The sequence below is a fragment of the Juglans microcarpa x Juglans regia genome, chromosome 2D (genome assembly GCF_004785595.1).
Source record: "Juglans microcarpa x Juglans regia isolate MS1-56 chromosome 2D, Jm3101_v1.0, whole genome shotgun sequence".
NCBI classification, from domain to species: Eukaryota; Viridiplantae; Streptophyta; class Magnoliopsida; order Fagales; family Juglandaceae; genus Juglans; species Juglans microcarpa x Juglans regia.
This window is the reverse complement of record NC_054596.1, coordinates 15364455-15383051: the sequence shown is the minus strand read 5'-3', so window position 1 is coordinate 15383051 and position 18597 is coordinate 15364455. Positions and strand designations below refer to the sequence as shown.

At 35.3% G+C, this 18597-nt stretch overlaps 2 protein-coding genes across 2 annotated transcripts; one reads left to right on the top strand and one right to left on the bottom strand.

The window, feature by feature from the left end:
- Positions 1-1543: 1543 nt before the first annotated feature.
- LOC121250501 (phospho-2-dehydro-3-deoxyheptonate aldolase 2, chloroplastic-like) lies at positions 1544-5381 on the bottom strand. Its single transcript, XM_041149631.1, has 5 exons — positions 4726-5381; positions 4252-4529; positions 3720-3996; positions 2780-3025; positions 1544-2138 (listed from the first exon to the last, which is right to left on the bottom strand). The coding sequence occupies exons 1-5, from the start codon at positions 5239-5241 to the stop codon at positions 1875-1877; spliced, it is 1581 nt and encodes a 526-aa protein (XP_041005565.1). The 5' UTR covers positions 5242-5381; the 3' UTR covers positions 1544-1874.
- A 6829-nt stretch (positions 5382-12210) lies between these two features.
- On the top strand, positions 12211-17550 carry LOC121250017. Its single transcript, XM_041148920.1, has 3 exons — positions 12211-13086; positions 16543-16653; positions 16987-17550. Exons 1-3 carry the CDS (start codon positions 12424-12426, stop codon positions 17140-17142), a joined length of 930 nt encoding a protein of 309 aa, XP_041004854.1. The 5' UTR covers positions 12211-12423; the 3' UTR covers positions 17143-17550.
- Positions 17551-18597: the final 1047 nt, after the last annotated feature.

The window sequence follows — 18597 nt, the reverse complement described above, 5'->3', positions numbered from 1 at the left end:
CATATATACATATATATATATATATTAATTTAAGAGAGAGAGAGAGAGAGAGAGAGAGACCAAATTGTAAAGGAGGGTACGTACTGGATGTCATGTGTCGGATCAGTGATATTTGTGGTTCCACCTAATTACAAAGAAAAATCTATTATATATATATATATATATATATATATATATATTCCGGCATTGATGATCAGATGGCCACGTGATTATGCATGGGAGGAGCATGCATATACCTAATTTTCAGCTTATAACCAATTATTGGCATGCATTTCAGCTACCATGCTGCATGCATGCATATAAATACAAGTACGCGTCGGCAACTAACTTGGGTACTAATAATTATTGCTAATTCCAATCTGGCACTGACAGTCTTGCATGTAATTCCATCCCTTTCTCTTCTCATGTGGAGTCCGGCTGAGATATTTTCTTTTGTATTTTTTCTCCCACAGCTAGAAAACTCACGAGTACTGTACTGGCTGGATAACCAGTAGTACTACTTCTGGGTGAGATAAATTAAATAAAGCGATCGAACTGATCATGATGGACGTTGGTATATATAATAGATTCTCGATCTCCTCGTTTCTTTTTTTCACTTTTAAGATCAGATCGAGGCTTCTTAATTATGTCAAGAACCATCTATCGGCCATGCAGGCCCTAGTACTTATAATTTAGTGTACTTTTCTTGCTTTAAAAACTCGAGATGATCACTTTAAGCCATGATCAAAATAGCAACTAAAGTCGAATTTCTTTGCAATAAGTAGTACTGCGCGCGACGTTTGAAAATCGATGTTGCATGTGTAATTTGAATGTCTTTTATTTCTAGACTCTTATTCTTGCAATTGGTCATGTCTCCTATATGTAGTCACTGAGCACGAGTACTTCTTCTCTAATCTGTATACCCGCTGATTTATAATCATATATCCTCCATCTTAAAACAAAATCTTAAAATTAGACCTCGATCACCACGCACTTACAGTTTTGTTTTCTTTTTCAAATGGCAGTCGGATTCATTTGAATAGTGAGATGAGATAAGATAATTTTAGATGAAGTGAATAAAATATTATTAGAATATTATTTTTTAATATTATTATTATTTTAAAATTTGAAAAAGTTGAATTGTTTATTATATTTTTTATGAGAATTTAAAAAAATTATAATAATAAGATGAGATAAGACGATAAGTTGAGAGTATTTCTGTACGAGCCTAATTGTTCCTTGTTTTGTCGAGAGCAGACATTTGTTCTTTACTTTCTTTTTCGAGAATATAAAGAACGATGAGGGAATGAAAAGCTCCACCGAAAACTGCATGCTTTTTATGGCGGTTATTTCCTTATAAACATGATCATCAAGGAATATTATGATCCATCCATTTTCTTGATACCAGTACGCATTTATACCCTTTTTATACTAATTGTACGATCTATGTGTTGTATTGGTTATATCACCCCTCCTAATTTTGTATTTGATCACAGCTTTTTAGTTTAATGAAATGATTGCTAGTTCAAATCAACAAATCAATGCAAGAATCAAGACATATATATATAATAGCCATTTTCTTTTATTTATTTCTTTTAAAATCTTAAAACGATTACTTGGTCTGATGGTCATACGACATCCACACATAAATACAGAAACCAAACCCAAACCCAATTACTAAATAAATTAGGAATACAAAGCTGCTCCCCAAAAACCTTGCATTTGCAGCTGATCTTAAATGTAGGAGACCATGGATTTGCTGGTATTGCATGCAATAATCAGTCATGGATCCTGCAACACAAGGTTTTTAGTAGACAAACCATTCCATATTTATTCACTACCAAATAAATCAGCATTGCCAATCGTCTAGAAATGATGAGGTACTTTGAAACTATCTAAAGGCTCAAAGAAAGCAGACGTTGAGTTCCAATTCTTCTCTTTCTAAGCCGCTCTGCAATGATGAAGGCTAGTTCGAGAGACTGAGAAGCGTTGAGTCTTGGGTCACAGTGAGTGTGATAACGAGAGCTCAAATCATCAAAAGTAACTGTTCGAGACCCTCCAATGCACTCTGTCACATTCTGGCCAGTCATCTCCAGATGAACTCCACCAGGGTGGCTCCCTTCTTGCTCATGCACATCAAAGAATGCCCGCACCTCGGCCTACCAGAAAATATGACATTAAGGGCAAAAATTAAATAAATAACTGAGAGGGTCTCTTATTTACACCTAGATGTTACTTGGGATAATTTTCTAGGAAAGGTAAGAGTTTCATATGCACTCAAAGTTTCACATACAACCACCTCAAAGTGTAGTAGATGACCATATCATGTTGACTAAATGGACTTTCTTGCCAGGTGGAACCCTTAACTCTTGGACTGCTCACCAGCCAGGACCAGCAATGTGCTAAATTGCTCTATGTATGACGCCTCTTTTACATGCACTACTCTTTAATAGTTTTTTGGAAGAATGACAAGGACTTAAATTGTTTACCTAACAGAATTACTAATTAGATATATGACAATCAAGCTACATATTAGCTCTTGAAGGTTAGAAACGTTGATTTCCACAGATTGTGTTAGGTATCCGATTAGAAACCGATCTTTCCAGGGGGCCAGATATTTGGTTGTACTCCTTCCTACTATTTGAAGGTTAATTAAAAAATAAATAGACTGAACATTTCCATTTCTGTGCTTCGGAAAACACCCAACTGCTGTACTTAAGGAAAGCTATCCTAAAACTCGAGAACTATGAGTGATCAATATGATGTCTAATGATGTAAAAAAGTTGGAGAGAAATAGTACCAAAATTGCATCAAAGGGACGTGTTTTAAGTCCACACGGTGCCTGTATGGTGTTTCCGTGCATTGGATCACAGACCCAGGTCACAATTTGCCCAGCCCTGCGAACAGCTCTGATCAAATGGGGAAGCTTAACTCTCATGTTCTCGGCACCCATTCTTGCAATTATTGTAATCCTTCCTGGCTTGTTATGGGGATTCAGGATTTCAATGAGCTTGACTAGCTCATTTGGATCCATTTTGTTGCTCACCTGCATTAAAAAGGTTCACCTTTAGCCATTTTAATTTTTTTCGCAGCAACAAAATTACTTTATAACAGTACCAGGCATCAATCACAAAGAAAATAATAGCATATTTCTCTTCGTTGACAAGTGCAACGAATTAAAGCCTCAACAGCTTAAATTAGTCAAATAGAATCAACAAAATTCATTGCCATCAATTTTGTGTATAAACATTTTACTAATTAGCATATACCAACTGATTTTGAAAAGGTAATAGTTACCATTTTGCGGAAGACCATTCTAGGATGTACTAGAGGTCAGCCGTAATACTACCACAGATGATGATAATAATTGATAAAGACTGGGGAGACTAAACAGGGCACTTGCTGCAAAGTTTTAATCTGTTTTCCCAGAAGCATGAGTGAACATTAGAGAAACTGAGCTCACAGTTGAGTAAGAAATGATAAGGAAAGAGAGGATGAAACAGACGTAGTCATTATAATCAGATTAGTTTTAGCACTTTACAGACATCCCAGGACACTCGTACAAAATTTCCAGGTTTTAAGATACCACAGACAACTAACAATTTTATACTTTGTCCCATCTGATCCAAGTGATGAAATTATGGATGTCTAACATGAGCAATAACTACTTATCAAAAGAATATAATGAGCAATGATAACTAGATCTATCAAAAGGTTAAGAAAACCGCAGTTACGCATACCTTGATTCCAAGAGGATTGGAAACTCCCCTAAGGAACTCTATATGGGCACCATCCAGTTGCCGGGTACGCTCCCCAACCCAAAGCATGTGAGCAGAGCAATCGTAGTACAGGCCGGAAGTTGAATCCTTCCTAGTGAGTGCTTGCTCATAAGGCAAATGCAAACACTCATGGGACGTCCAGAATTCAGTTGTCCTCATTACAGGGTGGTCAACAGTAAGTCCCGCAGCAGCCATGAATCCTAGGGCCTCATCAACCCGGTGAGCCAATTCCTGGTACCTGTTTAGCCATCCCACCAACGAACTTGTTAATACTTCAGTGAATCTTAAATCATCAAAGCTCCAACGACCCCACTTACGAGCAAAAGAAAGATCAATAGCTCAGTTTGATTATTTAAGGTATGCTTTCTGGACAAGATCACTTTCATATTGTCAGACAATCAAGGCTCATTGAGTGTAAACTGAAAGCTAAAACATTATAAATGTGCTTTTACTAATGGGTAAAAGAAACCAAGACTGGTTTAACATAGCATACCTATCTCCCTGCTCACTGCGCTCCGCAAAATCAAGATTCCATTCACTAATCCTCTGTATTGCAGCATATCCTCCAGTGGCAAAGGCCCTAAGAAGGTTGAGAGTCGCCGCGGATTGGCTATAAGCCCTTATCAATCTCTGGGGGTCTGGAGTCCTTGATTTCTCATCAAAAGCATCACCATTTATGTTGTCCCCTTTGTAACTTGGCAGCTTCACTCCATCCCTTTCCTCAAATGGAGTCGATCTGGGTTTCGCAAACTGACCCGCCATTCTTCCAACCTAAACAGACCAACCACCATAATTCTCAACATAATCAAGCCGATACCAAAAACTAAAATCATCGAATCTAACAATGATCATATGTAGTCAGCACAAGATCCCGCCCAAAACTCTCAAAAACCCACAATTCAAAATTTAGAACATACGCAGACACAAGGACAGACAAGCTCAAAAGTCCAAGAAAAGAAATACCGACCCTAATGACAGGCATTTGACCACCAAACATGAGAACAGCACCCATCTGAAGAAGCACTCTGAAGGTATCCCTTATGTTATTAGCACTAAACTCCTTGAAACTCTCGGCGCAGTCCCCTCCTTGCAAGAGGAAGGCGTTGCCCATGGCCGCCTCGGCCAGCTTCTCCTCCAGGTGCCTCGCCTCACCCGCGAACACAATGGGCGGGAAGGCCTCGATCGACTTCAATACCGTCTCCAGGCCCTTCTGGTCCGGGTACTCAGGGAGCTGAAGCGCCGGCTTGGACTTCCAGCTCTCCACCGTCCATTTCAAAGGAGAGACCGCGACGGGCGGCGGAGACTGCTTCGTGGAGGGCTCTGCAGCATGGACGGCGGAGATGCGAGTAGCGAGGGGCTTGGAATCATGTGCTTTGGTGGTGGGGACGAGAGAGTAAGTGGGTTGGAGGTGCGGTTGAGAGAGTGGGTGGGTGTTGCTGTAAAGGGATTTGGAGGAGAGAGTGGCGGCGTTTGAGAGAGCCATTGTTCAGCAAAGTGAATTTGCGTCTGCGGGAGCGCCCTGTGTCTCTATAAATCTCTCTCTTCTTCTGTGTTGGATTCTCACTTTTTCTTTCTTTCTTCGCCTCCTTCTTTCTGTACAGAGAGAAAGAGAGAGAGCGCGCATATTTTTGGGAGAGAGAGAGGGGGGGGTTTTATAATGGTTTAAGAGCGAAAGAAGAGGTGGGTGGGCTTTCTGCTACTGCTTCGGCCTTCAACAGTCAACGGCAAGCTCAAGCGTGGTGTGCAGGCAGGCAGTTAGCAAATGGTCAGTCGGGGTACGTAATTGAAATACGTGAGGCACGTGGTGAGGGTTTCTTAAGTAAATAACTAGAAACCCGAGGGAGAATTGATATTTTTCTAAACAGAAAAAATATTTATAACTGTAAATTGAGTATCTGCCGCATATTAAAAATAATAATAAAATATAAAATTTATATAAAAAATTAATTTTTTAATAATAAATTTTATTTTTTTTAAATAATTAAGTAATATTTATTTATTTTATAATTATATATAAAATTACTCACGTCGGACACTTCAATCTAACACGATGGCACATACGTAAATGGTTGCGACACGTATGTGCCTAGTCCTTACCGACCAAACAAAAACATGCGTGCGTGGTATAAGTAAAAAGAGAATTGAATAAATTGATTTACACAGAAAAAAACACGTGTGTCACATGGTTTGATATAGATCTATATCAAGATGCGTCATTTTATAATTTCTTTTTTTATAGTTAAAGTATTCTTTTGTAAAAAAAAAAAAAAAAATTGGCAATATATGCAAGTCTAATGTCATAACCGTCCTGATTTATTTACAATTTTTTTTATAATTATATAATCAATATCACTTTATTAAAAAATCAATTAATTTTAAAATCTCTTTTATTTTTTATAAAGTTATATAATTATTATAAGTTAATAATTTTCTTTGACATGTAATACTAAAAAAAACATCATCATACATATCTTGAAATTAAAATTGCCAATTAGAAATAACAATTTAAAAATGCAAATTAAGTATAATTTAACGATTTCGAAGGACGTTAATTGAATATTCTACAAGAACATTGAAGTGGAGAATTCAAAGAAATTCCTATTTTACATAGATTATTAATTAAGACAGCAATTTAACTGACATGATCATGATATATAAGTAAGGATATTATAATATATAAGACCATTTTTATTCCGTTACGATGAGATGACATTGACCATTAATTTTTTATTTTTATTTTATAATAAAAGATGATTCAATAGTGATAAAAAAAAGTGCCATATTTTAAAATATTAATGGGATGAAAGTGTGACATGTAACATTACTCAGCCTTGAATAATGTTGGTTGAGGAATGTTCGACAATTGCAAGTTTGAAAAAAAAAAAAAAAAAAAAAAAAAAACAAAGGATTTGAGTCCCATGATTTTGTAACAAATTACTTATAGATATTAATTAGATGATAAATGATAATTGAGTTTCAAAGTTAAAAATACTAACGCCTTAGAATTCCTATCATTGAATTTGAAAGTAATAAATATGACTAAGCTTTAAAATGGCAAGATTCATAGGATTAGGAGATTCTCATATTTTCTGATCTACTTTTAGATAGTACAACTCATTTCTTTATAGACAACAATATACCTAAAACTTTGTTACAACTTGTTTTACAATCATTTAATGCAAGCATGTCGCTTCATTAAAATAAATTTTAATATATATATATATAAAGAAATATTATAAGTTAATGTTTTAGAAAATGTTAAATGTACTTAAGAAAAATTTACAAAAAATCTATTTCTCCATATGTCAGTTATTGATATGCTGAAAATCATAAATTTTGAAATTCAAAATTTGAACTTAAAAAAAAATTAATCAAATGAGTCTTATAAATAAAATTATAAGTACATGCTGTAACTAGCACTCCTCGTATGTTTTTCTCATTGTTTATTCTTTTAGTAATATCCATATATATATATATATATATATATATATATATATATATATATATATATTTCCCTTTCCAAGTACATGATAAGATTGCTTGATCCAAAATATTTAAAAGCTAAACCGAAAACGAATTGGAAGAAAAACTGTATATAAATCGTTTTTTTTTTAATTTCTTTTCCTAAAGTAAAACTATGTATATAATTTGATTTATTTATTTTTATGTCTCAACTCTAACTAAATATCAGAATCAATTCATTCCACTCTATGCAAAATAAAATATTGCCTCAGTTTTAGTACTATATATAGATTTTATATATAAATATCAAAATTGTAAGAAAAAATAGTTTAGAAAACCATAAGAATTATTAGTTTAAATTTTTGGAATAAATGGTAATTTAACATGTAGTGCTATTTTGAAATCCGAATCTATATTTACATGCACTTATTAAGAATGAGTTTACCTTGCATGCGAGGAGGATAAATTTGCATATTTCAGCTTTTGATACAAGATAGAGATAATTTTACTACTACAATATATAGGCCTATGCAGAAAAACCGCAGACCTGACCCACCTGAATGACCCGACTCGATAAACACGAGTGAAAAGTATTTTCGAGTTGAACCCGTAAAACGCTGGTTTTAACCTGCCTAAAATCATGCAAATCACACCCTGGCTCTCTCATTACCTTTGTCGTTTCTTATCCTTCGATTCTTGTTCCTCTTCCGTCTTCTCCTTCAATTAACTGAGATCATGTTGCCAATACCCACTGTTAGGTTAACACGAATTCGGGAGACAGATGCAGAGAAAATCAAGTGACAATTAAGAAAGGGAGATCTGGTGGTTTGCCTCGAAGGAACAACAGGCAGGGAACCCTTCCTTTTGAGGTTTAGTGCACTATTTGCTGAGCTAACGGATCGAATTGTCCCAATGGCTATGAATTATCGCGTTGGGTTCATCCATGCAACCACAACTAGGGGTTGGAAAGCATTGGACCCGATTTTCTTCTTCATGAACCCTGGGCCTATCTATGAGGTAACGTTCTTGAACCAGTTACCAATAGAAGCAACATGTTCCTTTGGAAAAAGTCCGCATGATGTTGCAAATTATGTGCAAAGGATCTTGGCTGCTACACTAGGTTTGAGTGCATGAACTTTGCTAGAAGGGACAAGTATAGGGTGTTGGCTAGAAATTATGGAACTGTGTCTTATATTTCATTCATTGATCAGGTTAAGAAGGTGGGTGAGCATCTTCAAGCCATTCTTCGATTCTTGCTCCTTAGTGTGATGAGTCTTTCTCTTTCGATTTTTGCTCCTCTTCCGTCTTCTCCTTGTTATCATTTTCTCTTGCTTCTCTATAGGCCTCTGGGATTCCAGAAACTCCATTTCAAGCGGCTCGACAATCTTGGGTTTGACAATTTCAATAGCAAACCCACCACATTTAGGGCAAATGAATGTGATCACCGAAGTTTTAGCACTCAATAATATTTTAGAAGGAGATTCGTGATTTTTGTTTCAGATCAGTCTGATATAATTTTCTTTTCCCCTTTCGTTTTTTTTAAAAGAAAAAATGATAACAGGTTGACCCGATATCGGGTCAGGTCAGACTGATATTCATCCATGTTCGGGTCGGGTCGGGTCGGGTCGGGTCCAAATATTAAATGGTTTAGTAGGGTTGCAACCCTAACAAATATATATATATATATATGAAAAATTATATTTACAGTTTTAGATTATTTACATTCAGCATACTCCTTTTGAAAGAAAAAATGAGTAAATTATGAGATTCATTTGAAAAATTTATTTTTTTAATAGTAGACCCTACTTTTTAAATAATAAATATGTAGTCCTGAATTTAAAATCTGATATATACATACGAGTAGTACTGCGCGCTTGGTTTGAAGAACATAATGCGTACATGTATCTTCAAAGAATCGAAAAGACCCTGAACTACGTTTGGAGACTTCTAGCTTTAATTTTTGTACTCTCGTCATGTCACCATATTAATAATCTTATCTTATGTGTTGAATAGAGTAACAACAAAATTACAAACTTATACCTATAAAAATATCACTTCAAATTTTTGCTTGAAACCTTCAAATTGGAAAAAAAAAAATATATATATATATATATATATATATATATATATAGACAATTTCACTGTATCAATTCCTTACATGATCGGACATTAAACAAATATATATTTCGCCTGTTAGCACCGATCATTAGCTAGCGCGGTTACTTCTTATTATAAGCATTTGCGGGATTTATATATATATATATATATATATATATTAAGATCATTTAGATCTATGCATGCACAGGGAATAATTAATCAATCGGATATTGTCCCATATATATAATTAATATATATATATATATATATGTGTGTGTGTGTGTGTAATAAGACATGATGATCTTGCATGCATGGGATAGAGTAATAATGTAAAGTAAATGGTGAAAAAGATCTCCGGCCCCTCATTCATCTGCGCGCATGATCTTAATCTGCATGCATGTGATCAGCTTTTTGCAACTTGCAACAGTCAAACCATATTATAATTTTAAGCCAGAAGAGAAACAATATATATATATATATATATATGTTTATATTGCTTGTTTGCTTGCTTCACCAAAAGTTCCTGACCGATAAGTAAACGTAAAAGCTGCATGCCGGCCCGCATAGTTTTCCAAAGTCGCCAAACTCATGCACTTGTATATTGGCTGACTTACAGATCAGTACCGATCGATCAACAGGCAGGCAGGCAGGCAGCTTGAATATTATTTCCTAAAAATAAGGAAATGCAAAGCTCATGATCAGTACTAGTGTCATGTGTCAAAGTCATCATCTCCGGCCATTAAGATTAATGTTAATGCCATTTTTTTTCCTTTTTTTTTTTGTTTGATAAGCTGCATGCATGCTGAGCTTTCGAGTAGTACTCTATTTTCCATGATCTTCTGCTTTTGATTAACAACTTCCGATCGAGTACTACTCCAACGCTGTGTAAATTGTACGTACGTAATCTTACGTATGCATTTGTTTGCGTACTCCGATCAATGCTAAACCTATAACTGAAATGGTAGTACTGACCCATATTATAATGATGAGCGCGCGATCTAGTTCGATCCCAACAAGATGTCTTCTCTCTGTTTCTTTTTAGTTCGTTGGGGGTGCATGACTTCCAACAAAATGTCAACCTCTAAGCTGATTAATTCAAAAATTTGATTGTCGGCCGGCACCCTACCATGCATGCATGCATGTGAATATCATACGACCGTAAAACACGTACCAAACAAGGAGTACTACTGATTTTTATATTAATTTGAAATCGACATTATAATTGACAAAACGCCCAAAACAAAAATCCAATTAATTAACTAATTAACTACTACTACATGATGAACGGCGTAAGACATCATGAACTGTGATACATAAGGGTGGTCGATCGTACGTACGAACGTTAATAGAGATTTTAGAAAGTCTTAATGATGATGATGAGATAACATGATATATGGAATATTTGAATATTCTCGATTACCTGATTAAGAATTAATTAACATTTTTTCTTTCTTTCTCGCGATTAACTAAAAAAACAAAATTGGAGGTTGAATTCTTTTTCTTTCCCTATTTGAATCCGATTGTAATAATATAATTACTCGTAACCATCCATTGAGAAATCTGTCCAGACGTAATACACGGTACAGGTACTAGCTAGCTAGTTACAAAAAATTGAGTATTTATGACAAGTTATTTACGGCGAGAATAACTATTTGTGATGAGAATAGATTCATTTTAATAGAAAATAATCATTTTAATAAAAAATAACTAGTTACAAATAAATAATTTTGTTATAATGACTAGTACTCCGGATATTCTTCCATGTTATGGGTATATAAAAATTACATTAGTTTGCAAGATAATTTTTTAATTTTTCTTTTGGATGAAACATTTCTTTATCCATTATTACGCCAACTAGCCTATATATATATATATATACACAATCATTTGTTCTTTCACATATATAGAAGAGAAGAGAAAAGAATTTTCCACTATGCAGGAATATTAATGCCATTGTTAATTAATTTGTTACCTCTCCAAATAAACTTGAGTTCACAATTGAATACGTGGTTTTGGGTTCTACAATCATCGATCTGAATTTATGAAAACATATTATTTTGCTACTTCTGTATTCATTTCTTCCAAATGCAAGATTTAATTAACATAATTTGATGGGGGACGCCAAATATATTTTACAATACAAAAAAACTCTATAAGCTTTATTTTGTTAAGTCACATCGGTTTTTAATACAATTATTTTTACGGCTCTTTGTAAAAACTGTTTTAAGAGGAATTTTGATGAACTTGTAAAATATATAAACAATCTCCTTGAATTTATATATATATATATATATATATATATATATATATTCTTCAGAGGCCCATTGAGAAATGGATATCACAATAGCATATTTTAATGTTATAGATGAAATAGAACTTTTTTTTTTTTTTTTTTTTAAGTCAGGAAAATGGGTCAAATCCAAGACGTCCATTTTGGAGGTTTAGATGATATGCCATCAGGCCATAAGCTTTCGTAGATGAAATCAAACTTTATGTTCTATAATCTATTCAATTAGATTCTATTCGGGTAGTGATAGGGTAGTATACCCAAGTGTATTTTAAGTTTTTTTTTGTTTTTATCATTTTTTTAAGTATTTTTTTAACATCCTTAATCATTAAGAAAAAATTAAAAAATATATATAACTTTATTAATATTTACTTCCTTAATTATTAAGTAAAATAAAAAATAAAAAAAATAAATATAAAAAGAATAGTAAATAGATAATAATAGAGTAATAACTCTATTATTTGTCAATTCTAAAATGCTTCGGGGAAGAAAAAAAAAAAAAAAATGGTTGTTGTAAGGCCCGTGAGGGTGAGGAGCCCATTTCAAAGCCCAGTAGGCCGCCGCCGCTATTTACTCCAAAATTTTTAACGTCGACTGGCCCGTGTAAAGTACATTTCTACCGTGCGCGGATATACCCCGCGCGCAAACCCGCAAATCATCGCATCCATCGCCAAGGTCTGTTAGAGAGCGTGTGTGGGAAGGAGCAGCTGCAGCACCGAAGCTCAACAAGAGCCCCCCAGCCATGTCCTCCCACTCTCCAAATTCAACGCAGAACTGACCGACTGAAACATCCACTCAGAAGCCACAGTCCCGCAAAAAATGTCCATCTCTCTCCAAAACCTCTTCACTAACTCGCCCTCTCGCTTCACCCTCTACTTCGCCACCAGCACCACTTATCCTCCCAGGAGCTATTCTCTCCCTTCCCCAATCGACTCTCGCTACCTTTCTATCCCACTACATTCCCAAAACCTAGCCCGCTTCTCCCAACGTTCTTATAATCTTATTTCCTTCATGACCCACCATACAACTCGTCTCAGGGTTTACGGATCCCAAGGCACCGTTCAGAGAAACGACGTCTTCGGAGGTCTCACTTTCGACTCGTTTCTTTCCATTGCCGAATTGCTCTGTCTCGTTTCGTCGGCGGCGATCTTTTCTATCGGTTTCGCTGCCAATCTAGCGTTTCTCTCGAGCTCGAAGAAGGTGGTTCTGGTGGATGTCGGGAACAGGGTTTCGGTGTGGGGGGTCGTATTATTGGCGGGTGGGGTTGCGATCGGTTCGTGGATTCGGAGGCAGCAGTGGAGGCGGGTATCTAGGGAGAGAGTGACGGGTGGGAATGAGGTAAATTTGCTGGAGAGGGTTGAGAAATTGGAGGAGGACCTGCGTAGCTCCGCGACTATAATTCGGGTCTTGTCGAGGCATCTTGAGAAGTTGGGGATAAGGTTTCGGGTCACGCGCAAGGCTCTCAAGGATCCCATTGCTGAGGTAACAGAAACATTCATGGATCCTCTTATATTGGTTAAAGTCTAGTGTAACAAAGAACTAGTGAAAGTCCCATTTATAATAATTTTCAAGGCAAGGTTGTGATAGGTCCCGGTATTAAGATCTATGTGGATGAAAACAAATGATAGAAAAGAGAAAATTCTCCACTTGGGTTGCGGAGGAAACCACACATTACTTATACTACAACCCCACATAACTGCCACATACAACACTACATAATTGCTATACACCTATTCAGTTGCCACGTATCTACATAGTCACACATACGGTAATAGTTAACATAATAACTGCTATTCTACAAATAACTGTTGTACATGATCTTGGGCATGCAAATAACTGTCCTCTATTACACAATAACTCCCATTCTCCATGTCCACACATTTCCGAAAGCTTTGGGGTCTATCAGGTTGTGGTGTAGGGGGCTAATTTTGATGGTGGGATTTAATGGTATCGCTGCTACGAGCTATGCGGTTCATTGAAATGAAAAAGAAAAAAAAAAAACTAATTAAATGCAATTGCATAAGATCAGGAGAATTATATAATTACATGGAAAGAGATGTCAATGTTGTGAATAGCGTGAGAAAAACTTTAGAAGTTAAATTAGTAATGGATAAGAGTAAGCCAGAGATCGCAAAGAAAATATTGGAAAAAAAAGGGGGAGGAATCAATGATTAAGGACGTGCGCTCACTTCAAGTTTGACTAGTTTCGTATTATAGGAGAAGATATATTATAATCAGTTTGGATAGACTTTCTATGATTTTGCCTATACTTGTTCCAAATTTTATTTCTTGACATGGTTCGAGCCTCTAAAATTGTTTTGGTCCTTTTGATATTGGAGATAAATTGTGGTTTTTTAAAACAAAAATATTAGAGATGAATAATGTGTGTAAATTGAGTTCAAACGTGGGGAGTATGTTAGCTCCTACTTTTTCTTGGGGGTACCGAAGAATTGCAGAATTATATTTGCAAACAATTGGGCATATGGTATATGCTAACAATTTTCTTTTTGGCGTAGCTTATCTGCTTAAGTGGTTCATAATCAAGGTGGGTGGAATTTGTGATGCGAGCTAGTTTCTATTACTTTTGTTTTTGGATGACCATGTAGACGAGTCTATTTATGATTGGAATCTTGTAGGGTTCTAGGAATTTCAAAAATATTTTTTAATAAGATAGATGCTTGGCATGCACTTTTAAGGTAAAGGCAGTGGGCTATGAATGCATGAAAATAGATAAAGGAGAGTGTATATATGAGAATGTTGACAATAGGACTATACTGGTTGGCTTGTGTGGTTATATCCAATGGGGCTGTTTTCTTGGACATAAAACTTTCCACTAGATCTGTAATACCGAAGGAAAGTCTAAATCACACCTAGGCTTTTTACTCCAGAAAGATTAGCCAATGTTAGGCATGAAAATGAGAGAGTGAGAGAGAAATAGACAGGGAACGAGAGAGAGAGAATGAGGGCTTTGGTGAGGCAAACCTGTGCCACTGCAAATTTAAGAAAATGCCCATAACAATTGGCAATACAGTGAGAAATGGCTGAAACTGGGTGCAGAGGTCAGTTGTGGGAGTAGTGGCCATCCACATCACCACAGGGAGTGGTAAAAATGTTGCAGTTCGTGAGGAACGAGAAGAAGATTCAGGGGTTAAAGGAAACACATTCTTCTTGTTGTTGTTGAACACTTACTTTACTCACAAATCAGGCCTCAGCATAACATTTCCCATTTAGTTGTCTTTTAATTGTAATAATGATAGCCTATATATATTAGAGAGAGAGAGAGGGAGAGAGTATGTATTCTAGATCCCCTTTATCCTTGAGTATGGCAATGGTTATTTGAGACGTTCCCTTACAATATCTCGTTGTTGGACTCCATTTGATGCCAAGTCATGCCTACATAATATATTTGATACATTCTCCTCAACTTTTTTGCTTGTATCACAAGGAAACCCTTATTACTCATCTAACAGCTAACTATCACAAGTAGGTCTTCTAAGGCACACGGATGACTTCTTGCTTATGGATATGCATTAGCTAAGACTACCTATTGGTGAATTCTTTCGCCTTAGCATCTCTGACTGATGTTAAAAGCAAATGCTTGTAGAATACTTCCTTGAAGTGATGGCATGTGTAGGGGGCTTGTCCAAGTTCTTGCTTCTAGTGGGTCCTCCTTGAGTCCACTGGCCTTTAACTTCTCTGGTCAGCTTGAATGTAGACTACAACACCTTCTGCTTGTCAATGCATCAGAGGACTCTGAGCATATCCTCACTGTATTCTTTACTACAGTCCAATTAGTCTTCCCTTCAGAAGTATGGAATGCATACAGTAAAACTGCTCAATAGCGTACCCCTCAGCAGCTATTTGTAGATTCTGACCAGCTGAGTTCCATGCAATTTTCTCCGTTACTTTTTATTTATAGGTAAAATAAAATTTTATTGATATGAAAGTAGGCGTAGCCCAAGTACACGGATTTTTAATTTTAATTTAGTCCATTACTTACTTTACAATATCCTCTTAACACCTTAGAGCCATCCTGCCTAGTCCAGCCTGACTTTCAGCATCATATGGTTCATTCATGTTTAGAGGGCCATCCTAAAATAGTGACAAATGTTCAGGGTCACAAGTCAAGACAAATAATACGGAAAACAATCATTCAATTGCCATCATGTCCCATACTCCATTAAAAATCATCTCTCAAAAGTCTGGGATTATACTCTATCATGACTAATCAATGTTACGATTAGAGTCCATTGGAATCATTATAAGTTTCAAGAACTTGTCTCTCCCAAACAATCTTAAATCTCATTTATTACCCTCCTATACTCAATTCTGGTTGTTGCAGGATCATTAGTTGAGACTTAAAAAGTGGAGTTGGTAATTAGCATGCAAGTATGAACGAACAATATTAGTCAAGATAAAAGTGGTCTTTGTTTCTTTAGTTACCACTGCTTGGAACTTCAGGCACTAGAATGTACATTTGCTGTCAACACTATTAACTATAAAATGGCGTGGCATATATTCTAGTGGGTGCCTGTAAGCTTAGAAGCATTATTGGAAGCTCCAATAAGTTGTCATCTACTAGATGGTTGAATCAGATGATTTTAGTGCTTTTAGGGACAGGCAGTTCTAGCCTAGAAGGAGATGTGATTTTTTGTAAGTTGATGGTTAAACATGGATGGAGTTCAAAAAGACATCTATGCCCTTAGCATTTTGTATAAGGGCTGGCTTTTTGACAGGTTGACTTGGTTAGGATCCATTCTCGTAAACCAGATATTGGTATGAGGAATTGTGTATATTGATAAAATGTTATATATCACAATGTTTATTGGTAACTAATTCAATTTACCAGATTCTCATTGTTGACTTCTAACTCAACCCAATTCAATCATGCTTTAATCCCAACTCAACTCATCCCAAGTGTTTGTATAAATCTTAAAGACTGCAGCTTTGGCTCAAAAGAACTCAGAGGCCACTCGAGCTTTAGCAATACAAGAGGACATTCTGGAAAAGGAGCTTGGTGAAATTCATAAAGTGCTGCTGGCTATGCAGGTATATTTAACAATATTATAAAGTAACCCTAAGGACTATAAATTTTTTCTCGAGTGTAACGAGTTATTTTCCTCGAGATTTGATATCAAGATTGGTGGATTCTCAGCTAATTTCCATTTGCCTGTTTCCGTCTGTCCAAATTTTTATCTGTCTATATGGTATTCCTCTTGATTCCGGGATCTTTTTTATTTATATGTCTAGGTTGTTAATCAATATCAGTGTTGGTGAGAACTATGGATTGGTGTCATAATAGGTGTTATTCATGACTTTAATTTTGAGGAGCCAAAATGCTTATATTCTGAGTTTAGCTTCGCGATTGAGTGTTATCTGTAGGAGCAGCAGCAAAAGCAACTTGAGCTGATTCTCGCCATTGGCAAGACTGGGAAGCTATTGGAAAGCAAACGGGAACAAAAACGAGAACAAGATACAACTGAAATACGCAATACGGTTGAAGAGGGGCTAAAACACAAGGAAACCCAACAAATTTAAGCTTTGGTACAAGTAGGGGAGAGATACAAGTTACCATTTTGAAGCAAACAATGCTGGAGGAAGTTCTCTAATGTTGTTTGCAACATGACTCAAATGTCTAACCTATTTTTGTCTGAGGCAGTTGAACTTGCAGGTTACCATCAAAGCTATTTTATGGGTGCGAGGGAAAATTTCCTGGTCTTTTCAATCAACCATTTTGGAGGTCGAAGGAAAAACGACCAAGGAATAATAAAATGGGAAATGTACTTATTTCTTTGTTGACATGTCATTTTACTGAAATCCTGCTGGAGCTTATGTATGTGATTTGAGGTTGTAACGTGAATATACGCCATTTTCATGTATTTGAATATTGGTGGCAATGCTTGATCTCATTTGACCCCATCGTGAATTCATTCCATTTCTGTTCAACTGTCTTTGCCATTGAGTTCTTCCTGTTATTTCCAAGATTCAGTATCCGATTACGTAAATGCAAGGGAAAAGAAATTATTTGCCAATGATACGTGGTCTTTGAATTATGCAGTAATTACATAATTCACAATTATAAATATTTTTTTTCAACTCGCTCAAAAATAAGAGGAGAGAAACAAACTTGCTACTATAGAACGACGTGGTTTGTTAGTTATTTTTCGTGCGGATTTTACCCCTTCCTCTTTTTATTTTGGAATCATTTTCGTGTGGGGTCTGCACAGTGAGAGCACTAGCAATGCCTTATTCATCTTTATTGTCATCTTTATATGTGCATAATGTTTTTAAATTTATTTACATTGACTTATACATCTCTAAATTCTTACATAGCTATGAATAGTACTTCTTTAAGTTTGAAGAAATACTATTCACTCTTCAAACATTATTTTTAATGTTTTTTTCTCCTACCCATTAAAATCAATTTTGTAGAATTTGTATCAAGATGATTTTGATATATGAAATTTGTATTAAATTGATAATACAAATTGTTTTTTAATACATATTAATATTTATTGATAAAATTGATCGTTTGATATATGAAATTGGTAATATTTAAATATATGAAATTTATATTTTTGGGCACATGGTGTTAATTGTAAAATATATAAAAAATAATAATTTTAAGAAAAAAATAAAAAATAAAAAAGAATAATATTTTATTATTATTTAGTTCAAATATACATAATTTAATGTAAGAATTTTTCTTGATATTTAAAATCAATTTTCAAAATATGTGATTTTGAAGATGTATATAGAAAAATTAATATTAGTACTCTATTTAGCCAAAAAAGAAAAAAAAGAAAACAGAAAAAAAAAAATGCTAGTCCTCTAAACTCTAAAGAGGGAAAAGAACGTTGGAACATGCTACAGCCCCCGCTGGAGCTTCCCACTGTGGTTGTAGTATTATTTTATGTGTTTTTTTAAAGTAATTTTTTTATATAGATTTTTTTAATATTTTTAAATATTTAAAAAATTTAAATTTGGAACATC